We start from the raw sequence: 26,147 nt of genomic DNA on the forward strand, positions 1-26,147 counted from the left end.
GCCGCCGGACAAGCCATATCCGATGACCAGACGCCCTGTGCCTCCCAGGACTCTCGGGACCTTGGCTGCCCATGTCCCCAGAGGGGGCATGAACTGTGCCCAGGGAAGCTGTGTCCAACCAGGGCTCAGCCATCGTGATGAAGCCACCTCCTCCTGGGTACGGCATCTCCCCGCAGGGCGAGGTTTGTGCCTGTGACTCAGTGAACACAAACATGGGTAGGGAAACTGTAAGGAAAAGCCAGGAACGGATTCACCCAAGTGTCAGGACGTGCACACCCACATCACAGCAGCACTGCTCACGACAGGGGGCTGACCCACGAGTCCACTCACGGATGATGAGACAGGCAAGGGCCAGTGCCGTGGCACAGCGGTCAGGCCCCTGCCTGCAGCGCTGGCATCCCATCTGAGCGCTGGCTCAAGTGAGCCCCGACTGCTCCACTGCCAATCCAGCTCCTGCTAATGGCCTGGGAAAGCAGAAGAAGACGGCCTGAGCGCTTGGTACTCTGCCCCCGACGTGGGAGGCCCAGATGGAGTTCCAGGCTCCAGGCTTCAGCCCGGCCCGGGACCAGCTGTTGTGGCCATTTGGGGAATAAATCAATGGATGGAAAATCTCTCTCTCTCTAACTGTGCCTTTCAAATAAAAATAAGTAAATCATTAAAAAAAAAAAGTGGGGGGGGGGCAGCTGTGTGGTATAGCAAGTTAAGCAGCTGCCTGCAATGCCAGCATCCCATGTGGGTGCCGGCTCAAGTCCCACCTGCTCCACTTCTGATCCAGCTCCCTGCTAATGGCCTGGGAAAGGCAGCAAAAGATGGCTCAAGTCCCTGGGTCCCTGCCCCCAGGTGGGAGACCTGGCTGAAGCTCCTGGCTTCGGCCTGGCCCAGCCCTGGCTGTTGTGGACATTTGGGGGAGTGAACCAGTGGATAGAAGGTATGTCTCTTTCTTTCTCTCTTCTAATTCTTCCTTTCAAAGAAATAAAATCTTAAAGAGAGACAGAGAGAGACAAGTGAAACACGGTGCAGCCACACAATGGGATGTTAGCATCAAAAAGGAAAGAAACTGACTCAGGAATGAACGCTGCAGACAACGGGCTCAGTGAAGGCAGTCAGTCCTGTAAAGACAAACACGTGTGATTCCTCTCACACGCGGTACTAGGAGTGGTCCAAATCACAGAGACAGGAAGTCGAGGCCAACTGCCAGGGGCTGGCTGGGGGAAATGCGGAGTTACTGCCTGATGGGTACAGAGTTTCGGTTTTATAAGATGACGAGTTACTTATGGAGGTGGATGGAAGTGACGGCTGCATGTTATCACTGGATTTAGCATCACTGAACTGTACACTTACAAATGGTTAGCAGGGGGCCCGGTACTGTGACGTAGCAGGTCACAATGCACTGCCAACATCCCATGTGGATGCAGGTTCAAATCCCAGCTGCTCCACTTCTGATCCAGCTCCCTACTAATGTGTCTGGGAAAGCACAGAAGATGGCCCAAGTCCTTGGGCCTCTGCAGCCACCTGGAAGACCTGGAAGAAGCTCGGACTGGCCCAGCTCTGGCCACTGAAGCCACCTGGAGAGTGAACCAGTGGATGGAAGCTCTCTCTCTCCTTCTCTCTGTAAATAGAATGGTTAAGGGGGTACATTTTATGTTGTATGTGTTCTACTGTAATTTTTTTTTCTTTCTTGATTTGAGAGGCAGAGAGAGCACCCAACTGCTGATTCACTCCCCAAATGCCTGCAATGGCTGGGGCTGCCTCGGGCTAGAACCAGGAGTCGGGAATGCAATCCAGGTCTCCCATGGGGCGGTCACTTGAGCCATTACCACTGTACCCCAGAGTCTGCATTAGCAGAAAGCTGGAATCAGGAGCTGCAGCCAGGAACTGAACCCAGGGCACTCTGATGGAGGCCACAGGGCTCTTAACTCTAAGGTTAAATGCCCGTCCCTGTGGCTACCTTCTGACGAAAGGAAAGGGGATACGATCTAGAAGTTTCCGAGATACTAAATTTCTATTTAACTCGGGCGACAGAAAATCAGTATTTGCTTTATTACTCCTGAAACTGTCCTCTACACTCAGCTATGTGAGCGATGGTTTAGGGCTGAAACGCATGAACCCTACTTCTCAGGTTGAAGGACTTGCGTCTGCGTAGACGTGTATGCTATGCTAGACAGGTGACGTGGCCACAGTGCCGTCAGCCCCTGGCAGCCACGCGACACCAGACTCAGCTCGCGGCAGCTCTGCGCTGCGACCCCGCTGCCGTCTCCCTGCAGAGAACAGCGATTCTCAGGGCCCGGGCGGCCCAGCAGCACCTGCCGATCCTGGGCCCACCCCGACCTCCTGAGGGCTGCACTTTAATGAGGCTCAGCTGAGCTCCGAGCGCCTCCCAGCCAGGCGGACGAGGCAGGAGTTTCAGCTTCCCTCCTGCGAGGTCGGATGCCCTGCGGTGCTGGCGTGGGTGTGAGTGTCATGGTGACCCGGCGCCCACGTCACACGAGACAAGGAGTCTTCTCGCCCGCCAGAGTCCCAGACACCCTGTGAGGACTCCGGCTCAAAAATAAACCACAGCACTCGATACCTTGAGGAAGAAACACACTCATAATGCCTACACAGGCCACAGCATCCCGATAAAAACCACATACGACCAATCCTAAGACGCCCTTCGTTAGAGAACACGGCGTTTTTTTTTTTAAATAAATGTAATCAAGAAAGGAAATCCCACTGCCAATTCAACTACAACACACCTGTGAGACACGCCACGCCTCGGCTGCACAGACGTTAGAATGCGGAGAAAACGCGCATCCTGCGGTCCAGGAAGTGTGGCGAGGCTCAGAATGGAATTACTCTCACCCTTAGCACAAGTCTTTCACGACAGCATGAGACTACGTGAAAGAACCAAGCGGCACCCGCGACACAGCAACGTGCGCTTCGCTCTGCAGGGTGCTGCAGGGTGCACACGAGGGTGTGACCAGCCTCATGCTCGGGTGCAGCGAAGCTTCACAGGAGCTTCAGGTGTTCAGAACATTCCGGACAGAAACTCAGCACAAGTCAAGAGATGCAGTATCCGCAATACATGCGCCAAGTTCAAGGTCCTGGTGTCCTGTGAAGTCTCGTGCCAATACAGGTAAGGGGGTGAAGAGAGACCAGGAAAACCGCAACGCGGCAACTCCTGGGGCTGGGCCAGGCCAGGCCAACCCCAGCGAGAGGGCAGGAATCATCCAACAGCCCCAGGGCTGGGCGGCTCCTTGTCCTGGCTGGGGGAGCTCCGAGGCTGAGTGGCCGTTCAGATGACCTGGCTCCCAGGCAGGGCAGAGGTCTGCAGCCAGATCCTCTCACCCCAGATGCCACTCTGTTCATACCTCTGTGGTCCAAAGCCACATACAAACGTCACGGGGAAGACCCAGCTACTGAGCCTGAGTCTGTGTCCCCCACCATGTGCAACCTGAGCCATGCTCCGTCTTCAGGGCTCATGGTAGGCAGCAGGGGGCGGGAAAGGTTTAGGAACTGGAGAGGAGAGAAACGACGCAGTTCCAGTGTGCGCGGGACTCCTCCTGGAAGCGGAGGGCAGGCCAGTGTGCGGCGTGAACGGCCGACCTCACCAGCCAAGAAGCTCGGGGCGGACGTGCGGTCACCACCGGACCTGGGCAGAGCAGCACCTGCCGAGGTCACTCCCTGGGACGCAGGGCCTGGCCGGGCTCTGGCCGTGGCTTACTGACCTGGTTGTGGCTGTGACAGTCCAGGAGGTCGTTGCTGATGTAGGCCTGCAGAACCGTCTCCCTCTGCTCACCAGGGTGGGACGTGGTCAAGCGCTGGGGAAGCAAACAGAACAGGACCCCAGTGTTAACATGGAGAAAAGGCCCCCCGGGCAGGGATGTCTGAAACGGCTGTTAAAATACGCCAGCAACTACACGTTTAACCAAGCGAACGGCACCCAGCTAGTTCAGCAGGAAAGCCAGAAAGCAAGAACGGACCACGGCTTTCCAGCAGGTGGTGTGGCGGGTGGGGGGGGATGCTGTGTGAGCCGTGCAGAGCGGGGAGGCAGCGCGCTGCCGGCTTGTGTGCACTCACAGACGCCCAGAGAGGCGACGCTGGCAGGGAAGAGGCTCAGGAGTCAGCCCTGAGGACGAGCAGACTGACCCAGCGCAGGGCAAGGGGAGCGCCGAGGGGGCTGGGGCAGCGCGGCCGGCTCGGGGAGGCACAGAAACGCAGGGTGTGCTGAGTGGGCCGAGTGTGGGGGGCTGTGACTGCACGTCGTGCCAGGGGATGGCGCTATACCCTGACCCACCACAGGGACAGAGAGAGCAATGCTGTGTGTGTGTGTGTGTGTGTGCACACGTGTGTGCACAGGGGGTAGCTGGCTCGAGTTGCTTGGATTCTGAAAAGCCACATCTGTTACATTGCCGTGCTAGGAAGTTATGTGATGTCCACACAGCAGGAAGAAGGCTTTCGGACGGGGAGCACGGGCAATGTGTGCATGCGTGCTTGTGCTGACCCAGCCACGTGACTGAAACGAGCACGGGTCCTTTTTCCCCCAGGGAGGCCCCCAGGGGCAGGTGCTGCTAGCTGACCCCGACCGCCACGGCTGTGCCACGGCCAAGAAGGCAGGAGGGGACCGGGCTGGAGGAGCAGAGTGCCGCCCTCTGCGGGTACACCAAGGTCAGGGCAGGGTAAGAGGACGGTGTGGGGCCAAGAACAAGATCACAAGGGCCTGTCTGGTCTTCCGGGCTCTCCCATGACCATGTCACTGTCTCACCCACCTCTGTAGGAGACTCCGCAGTGATGGGTGGGCAAAGCATGAGCAGTGAGAGATGACAGGGACACGTGAGCAGGGAAAGACGGCCAGGGAGGGGACAGCCATGGGACAGGGCTCGGCTGCCACGACAAAACCAGAGCAGGTGCCGCTGCGGGGGCATGGGGCTTCCTGCAAGCCCGGGTGTGTCCTCAGAGGACTCAAGACATCCCAGGAGTGCTGCCAAAGGCGCCATGGACATGTGAGGGCAGCTGCTGCCCTCTCAAGAAGGGGACACTGCTCCGGTGCTAAGGCTGGGCGCGCCTGGCCGTATCGCTCACTTACAGGACCTATCAGCATTGACCTTGTGGTGTCCCCGAGACCCTTTCAGGGATCTCACAATTATTTCATAATAACACTAACACACGCGTAGCCTTTCTTCATGGTGCGTCTTGCAGAGGCTGGAACGCGTGTGATGCCAGGGGCAGGTTAAGATGCCAGCTGGGGCCAGGTGGCCCACCCTGGAACACCTGGGTCTGATACTTCCAGCCAGTGCAGACCCTGGGAGGCGGCAGTGACAGCTCAGCTGTGGTCCTGCCACCCACATGGGAGACCTGGACTGAGTTCCTGGCTTCAGCCTAGCCTGACTCTGGCTATTTTGAGAATTGGGGGAACAAATAAATAAATAAATAAATATTTGTGGGGAGCAGCCCGGACTGGACTGAGTTACTGGAATTAAGACTTATTCTATGCATCTGCTCTCCCACAATATGGCGCTGGGAGAGAAGTAAACAGCTTCTGCACAGCTGCCTCCAGTTCAACTAAAACTGTAGGACTTGCTCCTGATTGGAGGAGAGCAGCGTACTCGGCGTGTGGGTAGCAGAGTTGGGATTGGCGGAAGAGGACTATAAAGGAGGAGAGAGACGGCATGCACCAGGAACATCTATGGGGAACATCTAAGGGAACCCGTGCAGCCCCCGAGAAAGCCGGCCGGCGGTGTGCCGCTCCCCTGCGGAAGTGGGGAATGTGGCCAGGGGGAACTGCCCTTCCACGGAGGTGGAAGGGATAGTAGCCAACCCGGGAAGAACCAGCAGCAAACCCGGGGAGGGCCGAGCAGACGAAAGAACAGCGCAGGGTCTTGTGTCGTTCCTCCACGAAGACGGGGAGCGACAATATTATTTTAAAAGTACAATACTGGGGGGGGTAAATTGAATGCAAAAAAAGATATGAAAATCCAGTTGCCCTGTTAAGTCAGATAATAAAGAAATTTGAAAAAACAAACAAACAAACAAACAGCAAACAATGCCTTTTTTCTCACTTATTTGAAAAATAGTTTGGGGGGCTGGCACGGTGGTGTAGCAGGTAAAGCCGCCGCCTGCAGTGCCAGAATCCCACATGGGTGCCAGTTTGAGTCCCAGTTGCTCCACTTACAATCCAGGTCTCTGCTATGGCCTGGGAAAGCAGTAGAAGATGGCCCAAGTCCTTGGGCCCCTGCACCCACGTGGGAGACCTGGAAGAAGCTGCTGGCTCCTGGCTTCGGATCGGCGCAGTTCCGGCCGTTGTGGCCAACTGGGGAGTGAACCATCGGATGGAAGACCTCTCTCTGCCTCTCCTCTCTCTGTGTGTAACTCTGACTTTCAAATAAATAAATAAATCTTTAAAAAGAAGAAAAATAGTTTGGGGAAAAAGCTATTTTTCATTAAAAACATGTCATTATAGCCGGCGCCGCGGCTCACTAGGCTAATCCTCCGCCTAGCGGCGCCGGCACACCGGGTTCTAGTCCCGGTTGGGGCGCCGGATTCTGTCCCGGTTGCCCCTCTTCCAGGCCAGCTCTCTGCTGTGGCCCGGGAGTGCAGTGGAGGATGGCCCAGGTGCTTGGGCCCTGTACCCCATGGGAGACCAGGAAAAGCACCTGGCTCCTGGCTCCTGCCATCGGATCAGCGCGGTGCGCCGGCCGCAGCGCGCCGGCCGCGGCGGCCATTGGAGGGTGAACCAACGGCAAAAGGAAGACCTTTCTCTCTGTCTCTCTCTCTCACTGTCCACTCTGCCTGTCCAAAAAAAAAAAAAAAAAAACAAAACATGTCATTACAGACACCTTACATTTATTTCCCAGTTGTAATTTCTGACCTCTGGATCCTGGGAGATAGTCACATAAGCGACAGCTCTCTGAGGTCCTGAGTGATGCTGGGGACTGCAGAGTCTGAGGCCCGAACCGCACCAGCTGCTGCCTGAAGCTGACTGCTCTCAGGACCAGAGAGAGCAGGGCCGGACGAGGCTTTCTCTGCCCTGACGTCCGCTCTGGGTGGCTGCCCAACGACCCCTGCAGACTCCTGGAGGGGCCAGACCCTGCCTGCCACCACAGCCCCTCCCCGGGGCTGGGAGCTCAGCTCAGCACCAGGAAATGCCCAGACGGCAGGGCCAGACTCGGGGTGCAACACTGCACCCTAGTGCCCCACAGAGGCCACGGCAGCCATGACGTCACCCTGCTCCCTAGTGCCCCATGGAGGCCATGGCAGCTGCAACGTCACCCTGCGCCCTAGTGCCCCACGGAGGCCACAGCAGCTGCAACGTCACCCTGCACCCTAGTGCCCCACGGAGGCCACGGCAGCCGTGACGTCACGACAGGGAGAAAGAGGCTCAGGCCATGCTCAGAACCTGCTTTAAAAAAATAAAGTTTTAAAAAAAATTGTATTTGAGAGGCAGAGAGACAGATAAAGAGCTCTCCCACCTACCTGCTGGTGCGTTCCCCAAATGCTGGCAATGACAGGGCCAAAGCCTGAAGCCAGGTCTCTCACGTGCGTGGCAGGACCCAATTGTTTGAGCCACCACAGCTGCCTGGTAGAGGCTGCATGAGCAGGAAGCTGGAGCCGGGACTGGAACCCAGGTACCAGGACGCAGAGCCTGGATGTCCTCGGGGTTAGCCCTCTACACCTGCCTTCAACGTTAGTTCTTGGTGCCAGTGGGCAGCAGGCAGGAAGAATTTTAGTAGATGGGTTGCAAGATACAAGCAAGGCAGCCAACCAAACCAAGCAAACCAGCACGGGGCGTCTGGCTTTGGACTTGGAGGGAAAGGTACTTACCCAGCGCAGAGCCTGCAACAAGAAGGCTTTCAAGCGGTCACTCCCCCAGATCAAATCCTTCTTCAGTTTCTCATAGTCCAGGGAGGGCAGCAAAGGGACATCCTTCAGTTTCCTACCCAGCAACACAAGTTCAAAGAGAGGGAAAAAGGCAAACGGACAAGCTGAGTCCACATGAGCATCCGGCCCTCTGATCCCACGTGGCGGTGCCCAGCTGCCCGGCCCAGGCTGAGAACACCGCCAGGCTTCCCCGCACCCTGGACCACCGACACAGTGCGGCTGGCTCTGCTGGGAGGACGTCTTGTATCACCCTTTCCCCGAGCTGAGAAGCATCTGTGTGAACGGGTCAGACACCCCTGCGCTCCTCGTGGGCGAGGCTCCCCACAACAGGAGGGAAGACATCACCTTGCACCACGTCTATTCAGAATTCTGAGCAAAGCCCACAGACGTCAGCACCGGCACACTGGAACCTGAAGCCACTGTGCCTCCCCCGCCAGAGGGGTGGGACGAGGTGAGGAGCGGAGCGGGCGGTGGGAGGAGGCGGTCGGAAGTGGCCCGGGGGACAAAACCAAAACACAGACATAGGATTCTGCATCGTGGCGCAGCCAGTTAAGCCTCTGCCTTGCGACTCTGGCACTTCACATGGACACCAGTTTGAGCCTCGGCTGCTCCGCTTCCGCTCCAGCACCCTGCTGATGTGCCTGGGAAGGCAGAAGACGGCCCAGGCGCTTGGGTCCTAGCCACCCGTGTGGGAGACCCGGATGGAGCTGAGGTCATCTGTGGAGCGAACCAGCACGTGGAAGATTCGTCTCTCCTTCTCCAATTCTGCCTTTCAAATACGTAAATTTTAACAAAAGTAGAAAAAGGACACTGCACAAGATTCACGAAGAGCTGGTTGAAGAGACTAAAGATGTAAGGTTTCTCTTGCTAGGATGCAAGACAGCCCTGGACGGCAGCACTTTGGGTAATTTAAATTTTCTTCTTCGAAGCTCCTGGCTTCGGCCTAGCTCAGCCCTGGCCATTGCAGCCCTCTGGGGAGTGAAGCAGCGGACCGAAGACTCTCTCTCTAACTCTGCCTTTCAAATAAACACATACATCTTTAAAAAATAGGTTTCTCATTAGCTTTTTTAATGTTATTTTTTAAAAGACAAAATGAGATTGGCTTAGCGGGTCCAGAAGAAAGACCAGAAGAGAGGCAGCAGGTGAGATCTGGGCTCGCAGCTGGGGGATGGGGCTTCTCATGTCCCACAGCCAGCAGCGCTCACAGGCGTGGGCACATCGGTCACGCTTTTCCTGAGGCGGTGGGGGTTTAAAAATGAGGCTACCTGTAAACGTCCTGTGCAGATAACTGGTAGTATTCTTCCTAAGTATCAAGGTAATAAAGACAAAGACTGAGGAAGGATTTCTTTTTCTTTTTTCTTTTCTTTTTTTTTTTTTTTGACAGGCAGAGTTAGACAGTAAGAGAGAGAAAGGTCTTCCTTTTTTTTCCAGTTGGTTCACCCCCCAAGTGGCCGCTGCGTTGCGGCCGGCATGCTGTGCCAATCTGAAGCCAGGAGCCAGGTGCTTCCTCCTGGTCTCCCATGGGGTGCAGGGCCCAAGCACTTGGGCCATCCTCCACTGCACTCCTGGGCCACAGCAGAGACCTGGACTGGAAGAGGAGCAACCGGGACTAGAACCAGCGCCCCAACCAGGAATAGAACCGGGGTGCCGGCGCTGCAGGCAGACGATTAGCCTATTGAGCCGCGGTGCCGGCCAGAAGGATTTCAAATGACAGGAAACGCAGAAGACATGGCGGCTGAGTCAGCACTGATCCTCATGGGGTCCCAGGCTAGGGCAAGGGTGACCGGGACAACCGGTAAACCGTGAAGACAGCCTGTGGACTCGACGGTAGTACTGGCTCCGTGATGGCAGAACTGGCTCCAGGTTCGTTTTCTGATTCTGGTAACTCTACCGGGCTTGTGTGAAATATTAACACTGGGGAATCTAAGTGAAGAGTATAGTGGGAATTCTCTGTACTGCTTTTGCAACTCTGAAAGTATTTAACATGAAGAATTTGTCCTACACAAAACAGCTCCAGTGGCAAATCTGTGTTCGGTAACATTCTGCAGCTGGCTGCTTCTGCATTTGAACCACACACACGTGCCAGTGAGGGCAATGCTAGCAGCAGGTTGCTTACCTCGGACTTCGCGGTCCAGCCTCTCCCCACCGGCCTGCCCCTCTGCCCTCCTAACCTCCCGCATCGACTGGCCCCACTGTCCCTCTGCAGGCGGCCCTGCCTCTTGTGTCGCTGGGAACAGTGGATCAGGCTCCTGGCACTGTGCTGAGCGCCTCGTCCGTGTCAATCATTTTTAGCTTCACCACAGCCCTGGAACACAGTCACCACCACTGTTCTCATTTTACAGCTGGGAGACCGAGGCCCGGAGGAGCTACCTCACAGTCCCTGGTCGCAGAGCTGCCGGCAGAGGTGGCATGCTGGCCCCCAGCAGGGTGTGCCTGTGTGCACTATGGGACACTGCTGCCCAGGCGGCAGAAGGGAACAGAGCAGGCTCAGGGTCAGGCTCGGACAGGGCCGGGGCAGGACTGCTGAGTCTGGGGAACCGCACAGCAGCCCTGCCCAACCAAGCGGCTCCCAGGGCCGACAGGACCCAGCCTAGCCCTCTTGTGCAGGTTCAAGGTTCCCCACGTCCTTGCTGCGACAACTTGAAGTATGCATGCATCAGGCACTCGTGGGCGGCAGCCTAATTGATGCGGATACAAATGCTCAGGCATACACAAAACCATCCCGTGGCTGGGACCAGGGCATGAATGCAATGCTTTGCTGACTGCACCGTGACGGGCACACCCACTCAGGTCGGTTGGTTACCATGGCAACAAGGCACCGGTTTTTCTCCATCTGCTGCTACCTTATCAAAACAAACAGACGTAGCAGTAAAAGGTCAGTCCTGTTCAATGGCATTGTTTCTAGTTGCCGCAGTCTCCTTTAACATCAACGTGGAGATCGAGGCATGCCAGTGCACCAGGCACTAACTGGACCGACTCCCAGTCCAGGTCACAGACAGCGCTCCCCTTAATGAGAGTAACTGAGAGCGACTACTTACACGGGTGCCAAGGAGGCCCGTAACATAGTCGAAGCCTGCGGGAAGGGGACAGAAGAAAAGAGACCACGTTAACCGTCGGCAGCATCGCGTTCTTCCTGGTCTGACGGCACATGGTCGACAGATCTGCAACGTCCTCAAGCCGTCAGTATTCTCCCAGCAGAGTCATACACGGGTTCAAAAGGAGCCCAAACCAAAGCTAAAGTAATACGCTACAAGAAAAAAAAAAAAAAAAGTGAAATCCATGCACGTTTTTCAGAATACACAGTTTCCATGAATTTCTTTAAGTTCCCTCATATGCATGTGTTTCAGAATTTTTCCACCCCAAAATAAACTTATCTTTTCATTGCATTTCCCTGAACTTCTTGCAGTCCCCCTGTACAGACTGCCGCCACAGGCGGTGTTACATTAAACGTGTCAAAACACATTCGAGAGACCTAAAACCAGACGCAGTGTGCGACGTCTGTGTGGACCGACTCAACTCCACTGGAAATCGGTATTTTGAGGAAATAAGGGAAATCTCAATATGGACGGGATTGGCAGTAATGATACCAAGGAATTTAATGAGAATTTTACCGAGTGTTGTGGGCCCGTGTTTTCTGTTGCCTGTCAGAGACACAGACCGAATTATCCACAGGTCAAACGACATATCTGGAATTGGCTTTAAACAACTCCAGGAGGGAAAAAAAAAAAATTAGGCAGAGGAGAAGCAAGGAGCCAAGACGGAGAGCAGCCAGTAGCTGCTGGAGCTGGTGCCGGGCGCGGGAGCCACCCTGTGACCCTCCCTGCTGCTGGGGGCTTGAACGGACAGCCCCGTTCACGGCCTGTGTGCCTGCGGCCTCTCTGGACCCTGCGGCTCTGCACTAGATCCCGACGTCTCGGGCTGGACCGAGGCCCCGTGAGTGCTCATTCTGAGATTGGTCGCCAGACTCCCAGCACTGGGCCAGCTTCCCCTGCCCCCTCGGGACGTGGCAGAAGGATGCTGCCCACGTAAGATATGATGGACTTTTCTACCTGGAACCAGAAACCCTCTAGGTGCTGGATGAATCAGCAAGTAAACGGGAAGGAAGCGAGGATGGACTGGTCCTATAAGCCACCAAGCCTTCGCAGGCCATTGCTGTGAGAAGGCCGTTCTCTCTGGAAACACTCTACTCCTCCAGCGACGACAGGCACCGTGGCCTGTGCACAGCTCAACACAGCCAGTCCTGGGAGTACGGCTCCCAGCCCCTCACCCTTGAGGGCTCGTGAGGAAGTCACTTTTCTAAAACCTGGACAGCCAACATCTGCTTTACTGACATTTTAAAAATGGCCAATTTGGGGTTGGTGTTATGGCATACTGGGTAAAGCTACCACCTGCATCTCCAGTTTATCCCATTTGGGTGCCGGTTTGAGTCCCAGCTGTTCCACTTCCAACCCAACTCCCTGACAATGGCCTGGGAAAATCAGCGGATGATGGCTCAAGTGCTTGGGCCCTGCCACACACGTGGGAGACCCGGATGAAGCTTCTAGCTCCTGACTTTGGCCTGGCTCAATTCTAGTCACTGAGGCCATCTGGGGAGTGAACCAGCAGACGAAGATGTCTCCCTCTGTCTGTCTGTCTCTGTCTCTCCCCCTCTCTCTGTAACTCTTTCAAATAAATAAATGAATCTTTATAAAAGCGGCCAATGCCCTTGACTTTTGTGCTCCACTTTTCTGTGACTCCACAGCTCTCCCCTCTGTCTGCCCACCGGGGTACAGTGGCTGTCGCTAAGATACCGCCACGTTCGCCGAGAGGATGTGGTCAAGGACATTTGCTGTTGGCCACAGGGCTGTGTCCTTTCCGTGACAACCCAGGAGCAAAACTACTCAGGTCGCAGCAGCGGAAAGAACACTGTAGCAGGAGCCTGACCTTCTGGTCTTTTAAAAAAAAATGTATTTCAACTTGCTTTAAAGTTACAAAAGTCACACACCTACTTGGAAGAGATCAGTGTTCCGGAGGGCACACCAGGACTCCAGGGGCACGGGGACAGCCAGCAGGGGGATGTGCCAGGGCTCCGGGTGAGCATCCCAGCCAGCCTCAGTGAGCATTACCTAGCACAAACTGCACAGCCACCCTCCCTCGCTTCCCTTTTGGCACAGGCTGCTGGGACACTCAGAGCCAAATCTCTGGCCTGCGTTTCCAGGGGAAAAGCAGCTTAAAACAGGTTTCATTTAATAATGAAATTATTATTATTATAAATTATTATTTTTAATAATAAATTATTAATTTTTTAGCCAGGGTGTCCTGTGAGATCTGAAACCACCACCTACGATATGCAGTGTGGACGGTACTCTGGGGAGACAGGAGCGTTTCAGTCCCCTTCCTAGCACTGCCTGTGGAGGAACTTGGGGGAATCGCTCGCACTCATCTCCATCTCCACTTGCTGATTCTTCATCCTACCCGAAGACAGCTCCTGCCCACTCCTCGCGTTACTGGGGAGATGTAACGACTGTGCGTGTGGGACTTTGCAGGAGCGTCACTCACTCAGCACACATGCACTGCACGCACATCTCCTCTCTGCTAGCCTTCCTGATAAGCACCAGAGGTGGAGCTGTAAACAGACAGGACCCTGGCCTCTGGAGCTCATGACATCTGAGGAAGAAAGAAAACAGAAGAGTAAACGGATCACAAAACAAAACCCGGCAAACTCATGTTCTTACACGGTAGGTTTTGAAGAGGAAAACCGTGCGCTGGATCCACAGTGGCCCGTGGGGGCTTGCCTGCAGAGGACGAGCCATTTCTGTTCCTTCCCAGCTCTGCCTTTGGTGACATTATGCACGCAGCTGACATCAGCCACGGGGCCAGTATGTGTACCAGGGAAAGCACTGAGGCTGCTCCTACTCTCTCCCTCACCCCACTGTCCGGGAGACCTGCTGCACACTGCTGGGTGCACACTGCAGGGACATGAACAGAGAGCAGAGACAGGACGCACATGGCCTCTGCATGAGGAGATGGCCTTTGATTGGGACACTCAGTTCTTCGAAGTAGATGTTCCTGGCCGGCGCCGCAGCTCACTAGGTTAATCCTCCGCCTGCGGTGCCGGCACACCGGGTTCTAGTCCCGGTCAGGGCGCCAGATTCTGTCCCAGTTGCCCCTCTTCCAGGCCAGCTCTCTGCTGTGGCCAGGGAGTGCAGTGGAGGATGGCCCAAGTGCTTGGGCCCTGCACCCCATGGGAGACCAGGAAAAGCACCTGGCTCCTACCTTCGGATCAGCGCAATGCGCCAGCCGCAGCGCGCCGGCCACAGTGGCCATTGGAGGGTGAACCAACGGCAAAAAGAAGACCTTTCTCTCTGTCTCTCTCTCTCTCACTGTCCACTCTGCCTGCCAAAAAAAAAAAAAAAAAAAAAAAAAAAGAAAGAAAGAAAGAAAAGAAAAGAAAAAGAAAAAAAAAGAAGTAGATGTTCCTGGCAGAGATAGGGGCATAGCACTTCAGGCAGAGAAAAAAAAAAAGAAAAAAGAAAAAAAAATAAATTTTTTTTTTTTAGCCAGCCTTACTATCATCTTCCTACCTTTATTTTCCTTTAAACACAATTTATTTACTTCTTCTTCTTCTTTTTTTTTTTTTTTTTTTTTTAAGATTTGCTTACTTATTGGAAAGGCAGAAGTGAGAGGAAACAGAGACAGAAAGAGACAGAGACAGAGAGAGATTTTCCAACCACTGGTTCACTCCCAAAATAGCAGCAATGGCCAGGGCTGGGCCAGACTGAAGCTGGGAGTAGGGACTCCACCCAGGTCTCCCGTGTGGGTGCAGGGGCCCAAGTACCGGGCCGTCTCCCACTGCCTTCCCAGGCGCATGAGCAGGGAGCTGGATGGGAGGTGGAGCAGCCGGGACTCGAACTGGCACTGGGATATGGGATGCCAGCACCACAAGAGAGAGCTTAATCGCTGAGCAGCGACACCAGACCCTACTTATTTTATTTTCTATTTTCAGGTTAAAATTCTTCAAAAATCTTCTTGAGAATGAGGTAGGGTACAAATTTGTTTCTAAATACTAAAAAAGGCCTCTGTTTATTCAGATTCCAACACTAATATGCAAACCCTCATAGTATGGGGCTGGCGTTGTGGACTGGGGGCAAGCCATGGTCTGCAACACCAGCATCTGGTACGGGAGCGCTGGTTCAAGTCCCAGCTGCTCCACTTCTGATCCAGCTCCCTGCTGATGCACCTGGGAAAGCAACAGAAGATGGATGACCAAAGTGCTTGGCCCCTGCCGTGAATGTAGACCTGGATGGAGCTCTGGGCTCTGGCTTCGGCCTGGCCCAGCCCCGCCATTGTGGCCGTTTGGGGAGTGGGCCAGTGCTCGTTCTGTCTCTGTGCCTTTCAAATAAAAACATAAATCTTGAAAAATGGTAATAAATGAAAGCCATGGCTCTGACCCAGGAGCTTCACCCCAGCCGGTGAGGCAGGTGGCAGGGGAGCTCCAAGGACGTGCGTCCTGACCCATCAGGCGGCCCTGGGAGACACTGGTGCCTCAACACCAGGGCCTCCAGCTGTGCTCCCTGACAAAGGACAGAGCAGCACCTGGGTGACACTGGGTCCGGGAGCCACAGCCTGGGTCTACGTACAAGGGAACACCAAACACCAAAGGAGAAATGTTCTGTTTTTCATAAAGTGGGGAAACCATGGCCTCCAACATCATGAGAATCAGAGACAAAGGAAGGGCAGGTATTGCTACAGCTTAAGCTGTGCTTGGGACGCCTACATCCCACCTCAGAGAGCCTGGGTTCAGGTCCTCGCTCCGTTCTCCATGCAGCTTCTTGATAACGGGGCCCCTGGGAGGCAGCAGGTGACAGCTCAAGTAGTTGGGTCTCTGCCACCCATGTGGGAGAGCCAGACTGAGCTCCAGGATCCTGGCTTCAACCTGGCCCAGCCCTGGCTGTTGTAGGCATTTGGTGAGTGGACCAATGGCTGGGAGATTGCTGTCTCCCCGCCTTTCAAATAAATAAAACAAATTTTTTAAAATAACAAAAACAAAGACAGACTGGGGAAAGGTTCACGGTTAAAGCGGCTAAGGGTCCATGACAAGTTAATGCAATGCCTGACCCTAGACCCTGGGGCTGGGAGATGCTGCGAGGGCCATCACTGGCTTAGCAAAGTTGGGAAATGGATGTGGAGTAGGGTAGAGTAGAAGACCGCACTGCCGCTGGGTGTGCTGAAGTTAGTAACTGGGTGTGGAGTAGGAGGGTGCACTGCCGCTGGGTGTACTGAAGTAAGTAACTGGGTGTGGAGCAGGAGGCCGCACCGCCGCTGGGTGTACTGAAGTTAGTAACTGGGTGTGGAGTAGGAGGCTGTACTGCTCTGGGTGTACTGAAGTTAGTAACTGGGTGTGGAGTAGGAGGCCGCACTGCCGCTGGGTGTACTGAAGTTAGTAACTGGGTGTGGATAGGAGGCTGTACCGCCGCTGGGTGTACTGAAGTTAGTAACTGGGTGTGGAGGTGGAGGCTGTACTGCTCTGGGTGTACTGAAGTTAGTAACTGGGTGTGGAGTAGGAGGCTGTACTGCTCTGGGTGTGCTGAAGTTAGTAACTGGGTGTGGAGTAGGAGGCTGCACTGCCGCTGGGTGTACTGAAGTTAGTAACTGTGTGTGGAGGTGGAGGCTGTACTGCTCTGGGTGTACTGAAGTTAGTAACTGGGTGTGGAGTAGGAGGCCGCACCGCCGCTGGGTGTACTGAAGTTAGTAACTGGGTGTGGAGTAGGAGGCTGTACTGCTCTGGGTGTGCTGAAGTTAGTAACTGGGTGTGGAGTAGGAGGGTGCACTGCCGCTGGGTGTGCTGAAGTTAGTAACTGGGTGTGGAGTAGGAGGCCGCACTGCCGCTGGGTGTACTGAAGTTAGTAACTGGGTGTGGAGGAGGAGGCCGCACCGCCGCTGGGTGTACTGAAGTTAGTAACTGGGTGTGGAGTAGGAGGGTGCACTGCCGCTGGGTGTACTGAAGTTAGTAACTGGGTGTGGAGTAGGAGGCCATACCACCGCTGGGTGTACTGAAGTTAGTAACTGGGTGTGGAGGTGGAGGCTGCACCGCTGCTGGGTGTACTGAAGTTAGTAACTGGGTGTGGAGGAGGAGGCCGCACCGCCGCTGGGTGTACTGAAGTTAGTAACTGGGTGTGGAGGAGGAGGCCGCACCGCCGCTGGGTGTACTGAAGTTAGTAACTGGGTGTGGAGTAGGAGGTCGCACTGCCGCTGGGTGTACTGAAGTTAGTAACTGGGTGTGGAGGAGGAGGCCGTACCACCGCTGGGTGTACTTAAGTTAGTAACTGGGTGTGGAGGAGGAGGCCGCACCGCCGCTGGGTGTACTGAAGTTAGTAACTGGGTGTGGAGGAGGAGGCCGCACCGCCGCTGGGTGTACTGAAGTTAGTAACTGGGTGTGGAGGAGGAGGCCGTACCGCCGCTGGGTGTACTGAAGTTAGTAACTGGGTGTGGAGGAGGCCGCACCGCTGCTGGGTGTACTGAAGTTAGTAACTGGGTGTGGAGGAGGAGGCCGCACCGCCGCTGGGTGTACTTAAGTTAGTAACTGGGTGTGGAGGAGGAGGCCGCACCGCCGCTGGGTGTACTGAAGTTAGTAACTGGGTGTGGAGTAGAAGGCTGCACCGCTGCTGGGTGTACTGAAGTTAGTAACTGGGTGTGGAGGTGGAGGCCGCACTGCTGCTGGGTGTACTGAAGTTAGTAACTGGGTGTGGAGTAGGAGGCTGTACTGCTCTGGGTGTACTGAAGTTAGTAACTGGGTGTGGAGTAGGAGGCCGCACTGCCGCTGGGTGTACTGAAGTTAGTAACTGGGTGTGGATAGGAGGCTGTACCGCCGCTGGGTGTACTGAAGTTAGTAACTGGGTGTGGAGGTGGAGGCTGTACTGCTCTGGGTGTACTGAAGTTAGTAACTGGGTGTGGAGTAGGAGGCTGTACTGCTCTGGGTGTGCTGAAGTTAGTAACTGGGTGTGGAGTAGGAGGCTGCACTGCCGCTGGGTGTACTGAAGTTAGTAACTGTGTGTGGAGGTGGAGGCTGTACTGCTCTGGGTGTACTGAAGTTAGTAACTGGGTGTGGAGTAGGAGGCCGCACCGCCGCTGGGTGTACTGAAGTTAGTAACTGGGTGTGGAGTAGGAGGCTGTACTGCTCTGGGTGTGCTGAAGTTAGTAACTGGGTGTGGAGTAGGAGGGTGCACTGCCGCTGGGTGTGCTGAAGTTAGTAACTGGGTGTGGAGGAGGAGGCCGCACTGCCGCTGGGTGTACTGAAGTTAGTAACTGGGTGTGGAGGAGGAGGCCGCACCGCCGCTGGGTGTACTGAAGTTAGTAACTGGGTGTGGAGTAGGAGGGTGCACTGCCGCTGGGTGTACTGAAGTTAGTAACTGGGTGTGGAGTAGGAGGCCATACCACCGCTGGGTGTACTGAAGTTAGTAACTGGGTGTGGAGGTGGAGGCTGCACCGCTGCTGGGTGTACTGAAGTTAGTAACTGGGTGTGGAGGAGGAGGCCGCACCGCCGCTGGGTGTACTGAAGTTAGTAACTGGGTGTGGAGGAGGAGGCCGCACCGCCGCTGGGTGTACTGAAGTTAGTAACTGGGTGTGGAGTAGGAGGTCGCACTGCCGCTGGGTGTACTGAAGTTAGTAACTGGGTGTGGAGGAGGAGGCCGTACCACCGCTGGGTGTACTTAAGTTAGTAACTGGGTGTGGAGGAGGAGGCCGCACCGCCGCTGGGTGTACTGAAGTTAGTAACTGGGTGTGGAGGAGGAGGCCGCACCGCCGCTGGGTGTACTGAAGTTAGTAACTGGGTGTGGAGGAGGAGGCCGTACCGCCGCTGGGTGTACTGAAGTTAGTAACTGGGTGTGGAGGAGGCCGCACCGCTGCTGGGTGTACTGAAGTTAGTAACTGGGTGTGGAGGAGGAGGCCGCACCGCCGCTGGGTGTACTGAAGTTAGTAACTGGGTGTGGAGTAGGAGGCCGTACCGCCACTGGGTGTACTGAAGTTAGTAACTGGGTGCGGAGTAGGAGGGTGCACTGCCGCTGGGTGTACTGAAGTTAGTAACTGGGTGTGGATAGGAGGCTGCACTGCCGCTGGGTGTACTGAAGTTAGTAACTGGGTGTGGAGGTGGAGGCTGTACTGCTCTGGGTGTACTGAAGTTAGTAACTGGGTGTGGAGGAGGAGGCCGCACTGCCACTGGGTGTACTGAAGTTAGTAACTGGGTGTGGAGTAGGAGGCCGCACTGCCACTGGGTGTACTGAAGTTAGTGACTGGGTGTGGAGTAGGAGGCCGTACCACCGCTGGGTGTACTGAAGTTAGTAACTGGGTGTGGAGGAGGAGGCCGCACCGCCGCTGGGTGTACTGAAGTTAGTAACTGGGTGTGGAGTAGAAGGCTGCACCGCTGCTGGGTGTACTGAAGTTAGTAACTGGGTGTGGAGGTGGAGGCCGCACTGCTGCTGGGTGTACTGAAGTTAGTAACTGGATGGCTGCACAAGAGAGGATTCTTCATCTCAAGAAATGGAGACTCACACACACTCAAGTATTCAGGAATAAACGCTGTGCTATGTAAGGCTGATACTCACCTGGTTCAGAAATCAGACTGGGGGTGGGGGGAGAGGGGGAGAGGGAGAGCGGGAGAGAGCGAGAGAGGGAGAGAGGGAGAGAAGGAGAGGGAGGGAGGGAGGGAGAGAGGGAGAGGAGAGAGTAAACAAACAACAGGGTGAACACTGAGTTGGTGACGCGGGAAAAGGGCATACAGGGGCCTTTGTGCTGCTCTTGACCTTCTCCGTGAGTCTGCGATGATTTCAGGGACAAATTTAACCAAACGAGCCGGGCCCAGGCCCCCACGGCTTCCAGCACAGCTGCTCTGAGAGATCCAGGCCTCCTCGTTCCCACCGCTCCCGGCTCGTGGTGCCCGCCATGGAGCAGCTGTGCTGGGCTGCACAGAAGCCGCCTCTCCCTCACCGCCACCAGGGGGCTGTCCCACAGGCACCCCCTTCCAAACAGCTTTCTCTTCCTTCTGGGAGTTTCTAAACCTCCAGGTCAGCTGAGGGCCTGCGTCATGGCACAGTGGTGAAGCCACCGCCTGCAAAGCCGCATCCCAGATGAGCGTGTTCGATTCTGCAGCCCGGCTTCCAATTCAGCTCCCTGTTAATGCACCTGGGAAGGCACAGATCATGGCCAAGTACTAAGGTCCCTGTTCCCCATGTGGGAGACCCGGATGGAGTTCCTGACTCCTGGCTCCACCCTGGCCAGCCCTGACCCTTGTGGGTATCTGGGGAGTGAATCAATGGATAGAACATTTCTCTCTCTTTGTCTCTCCATCTCTATGAGTCTCTCATACGAATAAATAAATATATATTTTTAAAGAGAGTGAGGGAGAGAGAGAGAGAGATCCTCCATCCACTGATTCACTCCCACATGGCTGCAACGGCCAGGGCTGGGCCGGGCTGGAGCCTGGAGCTCCATCTGGGTCTCCCATGTGGGTGCGGGGCCCAGGCACTGGGGCCATCCTCTTCTGCTTTCCCAGGCGCACTGCAGGGAGCTGGATCAGAATCAGAGCAGCTGGGACCCAAACTGGCACCCATATGGGATGCAGGCACTGCAGATGGCAGCTTAATCTGCTATACCACAGAGCTGGCCCCCAAAAATAAATCTTAAATAAATAAATCTTTAAAAAAAAAAAAGCCCATTGATATGCAGCTTCTTGAAGGCTACTTTCACACTTCCTTTCATTTTCCTTAGCTTTTTCTTTATAAATTAGGGGGCGGAGCAGAGGCCCCCACTCTGAGCACAGAGCCTCACCGTCCCAGGCCTCGTGAAGTCCACGCTGTGTGCCAGGCTCTGCCGCATCTGGTTACTGAAGAGGCGCACGCACACGCTCTGCAGGTACTCGGGGGTGATCTGCAAGGACACGAGTGCAGCGGGTGAGAGGGATGCCTGATGGCTGCCGCCCTGCGCTGCCGCGACAGTGCGGTGACGCCGTAACGCGCTGGCAAAGGGCTGGCCTGAAAGGGGAGCGCTGGGGCGGAGTTAACCATGGACCAGCCAGGAAACGCTGTTGGCACCCCGCGTGTGTCATCACTGCTGTCACAGTTCAAATGACGCAACCCCACCTGATCGTTTTCCACCATCCTGCACACAATGAACGGATTTCAAGCCACTTCTGTTCATTTAAGCAACAGGGGCCGTCACACGGCGGACAGAGCACCAGGCCTGAGATCTCTTTCTGCCACGAACACATGTGTCTTTACTCTGAAGTCGAGCCAGAGGAGCCAGCCTCAAGGCTTTGCCCGTCGTGACACCTGGGGCCTCGTCACAGCCCTGCCGCGCGTTCCTGCAAACCCGTCTCTGCTCCCAGACTCCAGCAGGAGCCCATGCGGATGGGGCCACAGCAGCTGGGCTCCGAGAGGCACACGCCAGCGTGGCAGCAGTTACTCTAACAGAAGAGAGGGCAAAAAGAAGGTGCCCACTTTTCAGTTCCGTCTACACACTTCGAATTCTCTAACTCAATGAATATTCTTTTTTGGGTTACTGAGCCATTTTTTGTTTTATTTCTGGTACTTTTCTGTCTTAAAGAAAAGTTAAAATGTGCTATTTTAAAAAATTTTCTTAAAACTCATCACTTTAAAAATTCTAACGTTTAAAACACACATTTTGGGGCCGGCGCCGTGGCTCACTAGGTTAATCCTCTGCTTGTGGCGCCAGCATCCCATATGGGCGCAGGTTCTAGTCCGGGATACTCCTCTTCCAGGCCAGCTCTCTGCTGTGGCCCAGGAAGGCAGTGGAGGATGGCCCAGGTCCTTGGGCCCTGCACCCGCATGGGAGACCAGGAGGAAGCACCTGGCTCCTGGCTTCGGATCAGCATAGCTCCGGCCGAGGTGGCTATTTGGGGAGTGAACCAAGGGAAGGAAGACCTTTCTCTCTGTCTCTCTCTCACTGTCTGTAACTCTGTCAAATAAATAAATAAATCACACATTTGAGTGGCTTCCACAAACTACAGGATAAGGCACAGACCCTCAGCACGGCCTGCAGAGCCCTGATCTTTACCTCTCCACCTTCCCCGCGTCACCTTGCAGCTCTCAGCCACGAGCTCACGCTCCGGCCACCCGGCCACAGCCACCAAGGTGTGGCAGCTTCATGTGCCGTGCTTCCACAAGAGCCCAGAGGCCTTTGGCACCGGACAGAACAGCAAAAATCCATTCCAGTAAAAAGCTACGTGGGGCGGCTGCTGTGGCATGGCGGGCTAAGCTGATGTTTAGGGTGCCTGAATCCCACACTGGCTTGTCTGGGATGGAGTCCCGACTCTCCCTCTGATCCAGCTCCCTGCTCATGCGCCTGGGAGGCAGGGGATGATGGTCAAGTACTTAGGATCCTGCCAGCCATGTAGGAAATACGGATGGAGTTCCTGGTTCCTGCCTTTGTCCTGGTCCAGCCCCAGATTTGTGGCCATTTGGGGAGTGACTCGACAGATGCCGAATCAATCTCCCCCTTTCTCTCTGTTGCTCCACCTTTCATACAAACTAACTTAAAGAAATAATAAAACTGAATTCTCAGTTTCCAACAAACTCCCTCCAGCCCAGGGCCCTCCTGTCTCAGCTGGTGGCGAGGCCACCTTTCCAGCGCCGAAGGCCAAACCCCAGGAGTCGGCCTGGCCGCTGCCGGCTGCAAGCGCATCTACATCCAGGAGGCACCTCTCCTGCCTCACTCAGGACCCCCCAACACCGCCCTGGTCACCAGGCCTCCTGTCGGTGACGGTCCCTGCCTCCACACTGCTCCTGGGAGCAGCGGCCTGGGGGGCTCAGAATACAGCACTGGACAGGGCTGTAGGAGGCTCTGCAGCAGTGGTCGGGTGGCGCTGTCACAGCTGTCAGACCTCGCCCTGCATCATGCCCCAGGCTTCCAGCGGCCTCACTCTGCCTCACGCCACCTCCTCCCTCCCTCACCAGCCCAGGCGCCACACACACACACGGAGCCCTCTGCACGGGCTGCACCTCTGGTCCAGAACTCTCTTCTCTCTGAGGACTGCATAACTAGTTCCCTCATCTCTTTCAAGCCAAGCTCACCCTGACGGCCTGCTCACGACTGCACCTGCCCAGGGACACACCTGGCTTCACCCTGCCCCCCCCCCCCCGGCTGCGTGGAGGCGCATCTCACGACTCCTGCCCCAGTGCTGAAAATTCCTATCTCCACAAAGAGATCTTATTGCACTTTCTCGTGTTTTTTTAGTGAAACACAGAAGTCCATAAAGTCAGGAAGGAGACGGAGATGCCCGCGATCACATGACAGCAGTGTCCCACAGGTCTTGATGACAGACGTCAGGAGAAACGAGAAGACCCAAACGTGCCACTAAACACCATGACTGGCAGATCTAGAATACGGGAGAACCGATCAAAAACTCTGAGCTTAGCAGGCTTCAGGAAGGCAGCAGGACACAGACCAGGGCATGATGGTCAGTGCTCATCCCACAGGCCAGGGCTCTTCTCCCTCACTTCCTCGCACCCACGCGATTTTCTTGACTGTTGCCAGATGACTTCTTCCTTGCTGACATGAAGACTAAGGTACAGGGATGGTTAGCCCACTGGTTCAGATGGCCCTGAACCACCTCAGAGCGCCTGGGTTCAAGTCCTGCCTCTGCTTCCCACTCCAGTCTCCTGCTAACGTCCACCTGGGAGGCAGCAGACAATGACTCACGTTGCCGTCAAGGTGTAGGAAACCCGGATTGGATCCTGGGCTCCTAGTCCTAGTCCTAGGCCCAGTCCTGGGCTCCTAGTCCTAGTACTAGGCCCAGTCCTGGGCTCCTAGTTCTAGTACGGCCCAGTCCTGGGCTCCTAGTCCTAGTCCTAGGCCCAGTCCTGGGCTCCTAGTCCTAGTACGGCCCAGTCCTGGGCTCCTAGTCCTAGTACGGCCCAGTCCTGGGCTCCTAGTTCTAGTACGGCCCAGTCCTGGGCTCCTAGTCCTAGTACGGCCCAGTCCTGGGCTCCTAGTCCTAGTAAGGCCCAGTCCTGTGCTCCTAGTCCTAGTACGGCCCAGTCCTGGGCTCCTAGTCCTAGTACTAGGCCCAGTCCTGGCTCCTAGTTCTAGTACGGCCCAGTCCTGGGCTCCTAGTTCTAGTACGGCCCAGTCCTGGGCTCCTAGTCCTAGTACAGCCCAGTCCTGGGCTCCTAGTTCTAGTACTAGGCCCAGTCCTGGGCTCCTAGTTCTAGTACGGCCCAGTCCTGGGCTCCTAGTTCTAGTACAGCCCAGTCCTGGGCTCCTATTCCTAGTACAGCCCAGTCCTGGGCTCCTAGTTCTAGTACTAGGCCCAGTCCTGGCTCCTAGTTCTAGTACAGCCCAGTCCTGGCTCCTATTCCTAGTACGGCTCAGTCCTGGGCTCCTAGTCCTAGTACGGCCCAGTCCTGGGCTCCTAGTTCTAGTACAGCCCAGTCCTGGGCTCCTAGTCCTAGTACGGCCCAGTCCTGGGCTCCTAGTTCTAGTACGGCCCAGTCCTGGGCTCCTAGTCCTAGTATGGCTCAGTCCTGGGCTCCTAGTTCTAGTACGGCCCAGTCCTGGGCTCCTAGTCCTAGTACTAGGCCCAGTCCTGGGCTCCTAGTCCTAGTACTAGGCCCAGTCCTGGGCTCCTAGTTCTAGTACGGCCCAGTCCTGGGCTCCTAGTCCTAGTCCTAGGCCCAGTCCTGGGCTCCTAGTCCTAGTACGGCCCAGTCCTGGGCTCCTAGTCCTAGTACGGCCCAGTCCTGGGCTCCTAGTTCTAGTACGGCCCAGTCCTGGGCTCCTAGTCCTAGTACGGCCCAGTCCTGGGCTCCTAGTCCTAGTAAGGCCCAGTCCTGTGCTCCTAGTCCTAGTACGGCCCAGTCCTGGGCTCCTAGTCCTAGTACTAGGCCCAGTCCTGGCTCCTAGTTCTAGTACGGCCCAGTCCTGGGCTCCTAGTTCTAGTACGGCCCAGTCCTGGGCTCCTAGTCCTAGTACAGCCCAGTCCTGGGCTCCTAGTTCTAGTACTAGGCCCAGTCCTGGGCTCCTAGTTCTAGTACGGCCCAGTCCTGGGCTCCTAGTTCTAGTACAGCCCAGTCCTGGGCTCCTATTCCTAGTACAGCCCAGTCCTGGGCTCCTAGTTCTAGTACTAGGCCCAGTCCTGGCTCCTAGTTCTAGTACAGCCCAGTCCTGGCTCCTATTCCTAGTACGGCTCAGTCCTGGGCTCCTAGTCCTAGTACGGCCCAGTCCTGGGCTCCTAGTTCTAGTACAGCCCAGTCCTGGGCTCCTAGTCCTAGTACGGCCCAGTCCTGGGCTCCTAGTTCTAGTACGGCCCAGTCCTGGGCTCCTAGTCCTAGTATGGCTCAGTCCTGGGCTCCTAGTTCTAGTACGGCCCAGTCCTGGGCTCCTAGTTCTAGTACAGCCCAGTCCTCGCTGTTGCAGGCTTTCGTGGAGTGAACTAGCAGATGGAAAAATCTCTGTTTTTCTCTGTCTCTCTGCCTTCTAAGTAGATAAAAACAAAAACATATTAGTACTAAAAGAAAACTAGGGGAACCCAGGAGTGACCACACCCAGACAGACAGACACAATTTGGGGTCTTTCTTACCATCTTGCCACTGACTGTGGCCTCCAGGGAATCCACCAGCTCCGCCGTGACTCCGATGAGATTGTGGTAGTCGGCCTGGATCTTATTGTACCGCTTCAGGTACGTCATTGACCGGCGCTCGGCTTCCACCAGCTGCTGGTGCAGCTGCTGCAACACTTCTAGGGAGACAGGTTACATAAAACAAACCGAGAGGACAGCAACAGAGCCCAGAGAGTCACAGCTGCGCTCTTCTCCAGGGCTCAGCGGGCCTCCGGTCGCCGCACCTGCTGTTCCCAAGGACACGGACACTCCTGGTGCTCAACACCTAACTTCCACTTCAGCCGCCTTCAGACAAGGCCCCTGAGGCAAACCGACTTGCCTGTGACGCGCTACCCAATCACTGCCGGCTCTCTGCCAAGCCTGCTTCCTGCACTGAGCCCCAGGAAATGTCCAAGCAAAATGAACGCTGATTTCTACGCTCGGCTCATAGAATGGTTGGACCACAGACCCGTGTCTTTCTCAGTTTTCGCACTGAGCCTGGTGCAGGCCAGTTCGTTCTAAGTGGAATTAGAGCCTCCTGTGGGGCCGGCGCTGGGGCGGAGCGGGTAAGCTGCCGCCTGCGGTGCCGGCATCCCCTATGGGCACCAGTTCATATCCTGGCTAAGAGAGAGGTCTTCCATTCGCTGGTTCACTCCACAAATGGCCGCAACAGCTGGAGCTGAGCTGATCCAGAACCAGGAGC

General features: G+C 55.6%; 1 protein-coding gene across 10 annotated transcripts in view; it reads right to left on the reverse strand.

Moving 5' to 3' along the window:
- The window catches only part of ARMC9 (armadillo repeat containing 9), a 128,663-nt gene that overhangs the window by 72,340 nt on the left and 30,176 nt on the right, over positions 1–26,147 (reverse strand). For 7 of the 10 annotated variants that reach the window (XM_051848089.3, XM_070070074.2, XM_070070071.2 and 4 more), the window contains 5 exons: positions 25,427–25,584; positions 20,659–20,757; positions 10,896–10,930; positions 7,801–7,912; positions 3,708–3,800 (listed from right to left, as the gene is read on the reverse strand). In XM_051848089.3, the coding sequence (XP_051704049.3) occupies positions 3,708–3,800; positions 7,801–7,912; positions 10,896–10,930; positions 20,659–20,757; positions 25,427–25,584 (497 nt within the window). The remainder of the gene's footprint in view (positions 1–3,707; positions 3,801–7,800; positions 7,913–10,895; positions 10,931–20,658; positions 20,758–25,426; positions 25,585–26,147) is intronic. The other 3 variants (XM_089329741.1, XM_070070072.2, XM_070070070.2) reach the window with 1 other exon arrangement.

Source organism: Oryctolagus cuniculus, chromosome 3 (genome assembly GCF_051225735.1).
Source record: "Oryctolagus cuniculus isolate XC-2025 breed Fujian yellow rabbit chromosome 3, ASM5122573v1, whole genome shotgun sequence".
NCBI classification, from domain to species: Eukaryota; Metazoa; Chordata; class Mammalia; order Lagomorpha; family Leporidae; genus Oryctolagus; species Oryctolagus cuniculus.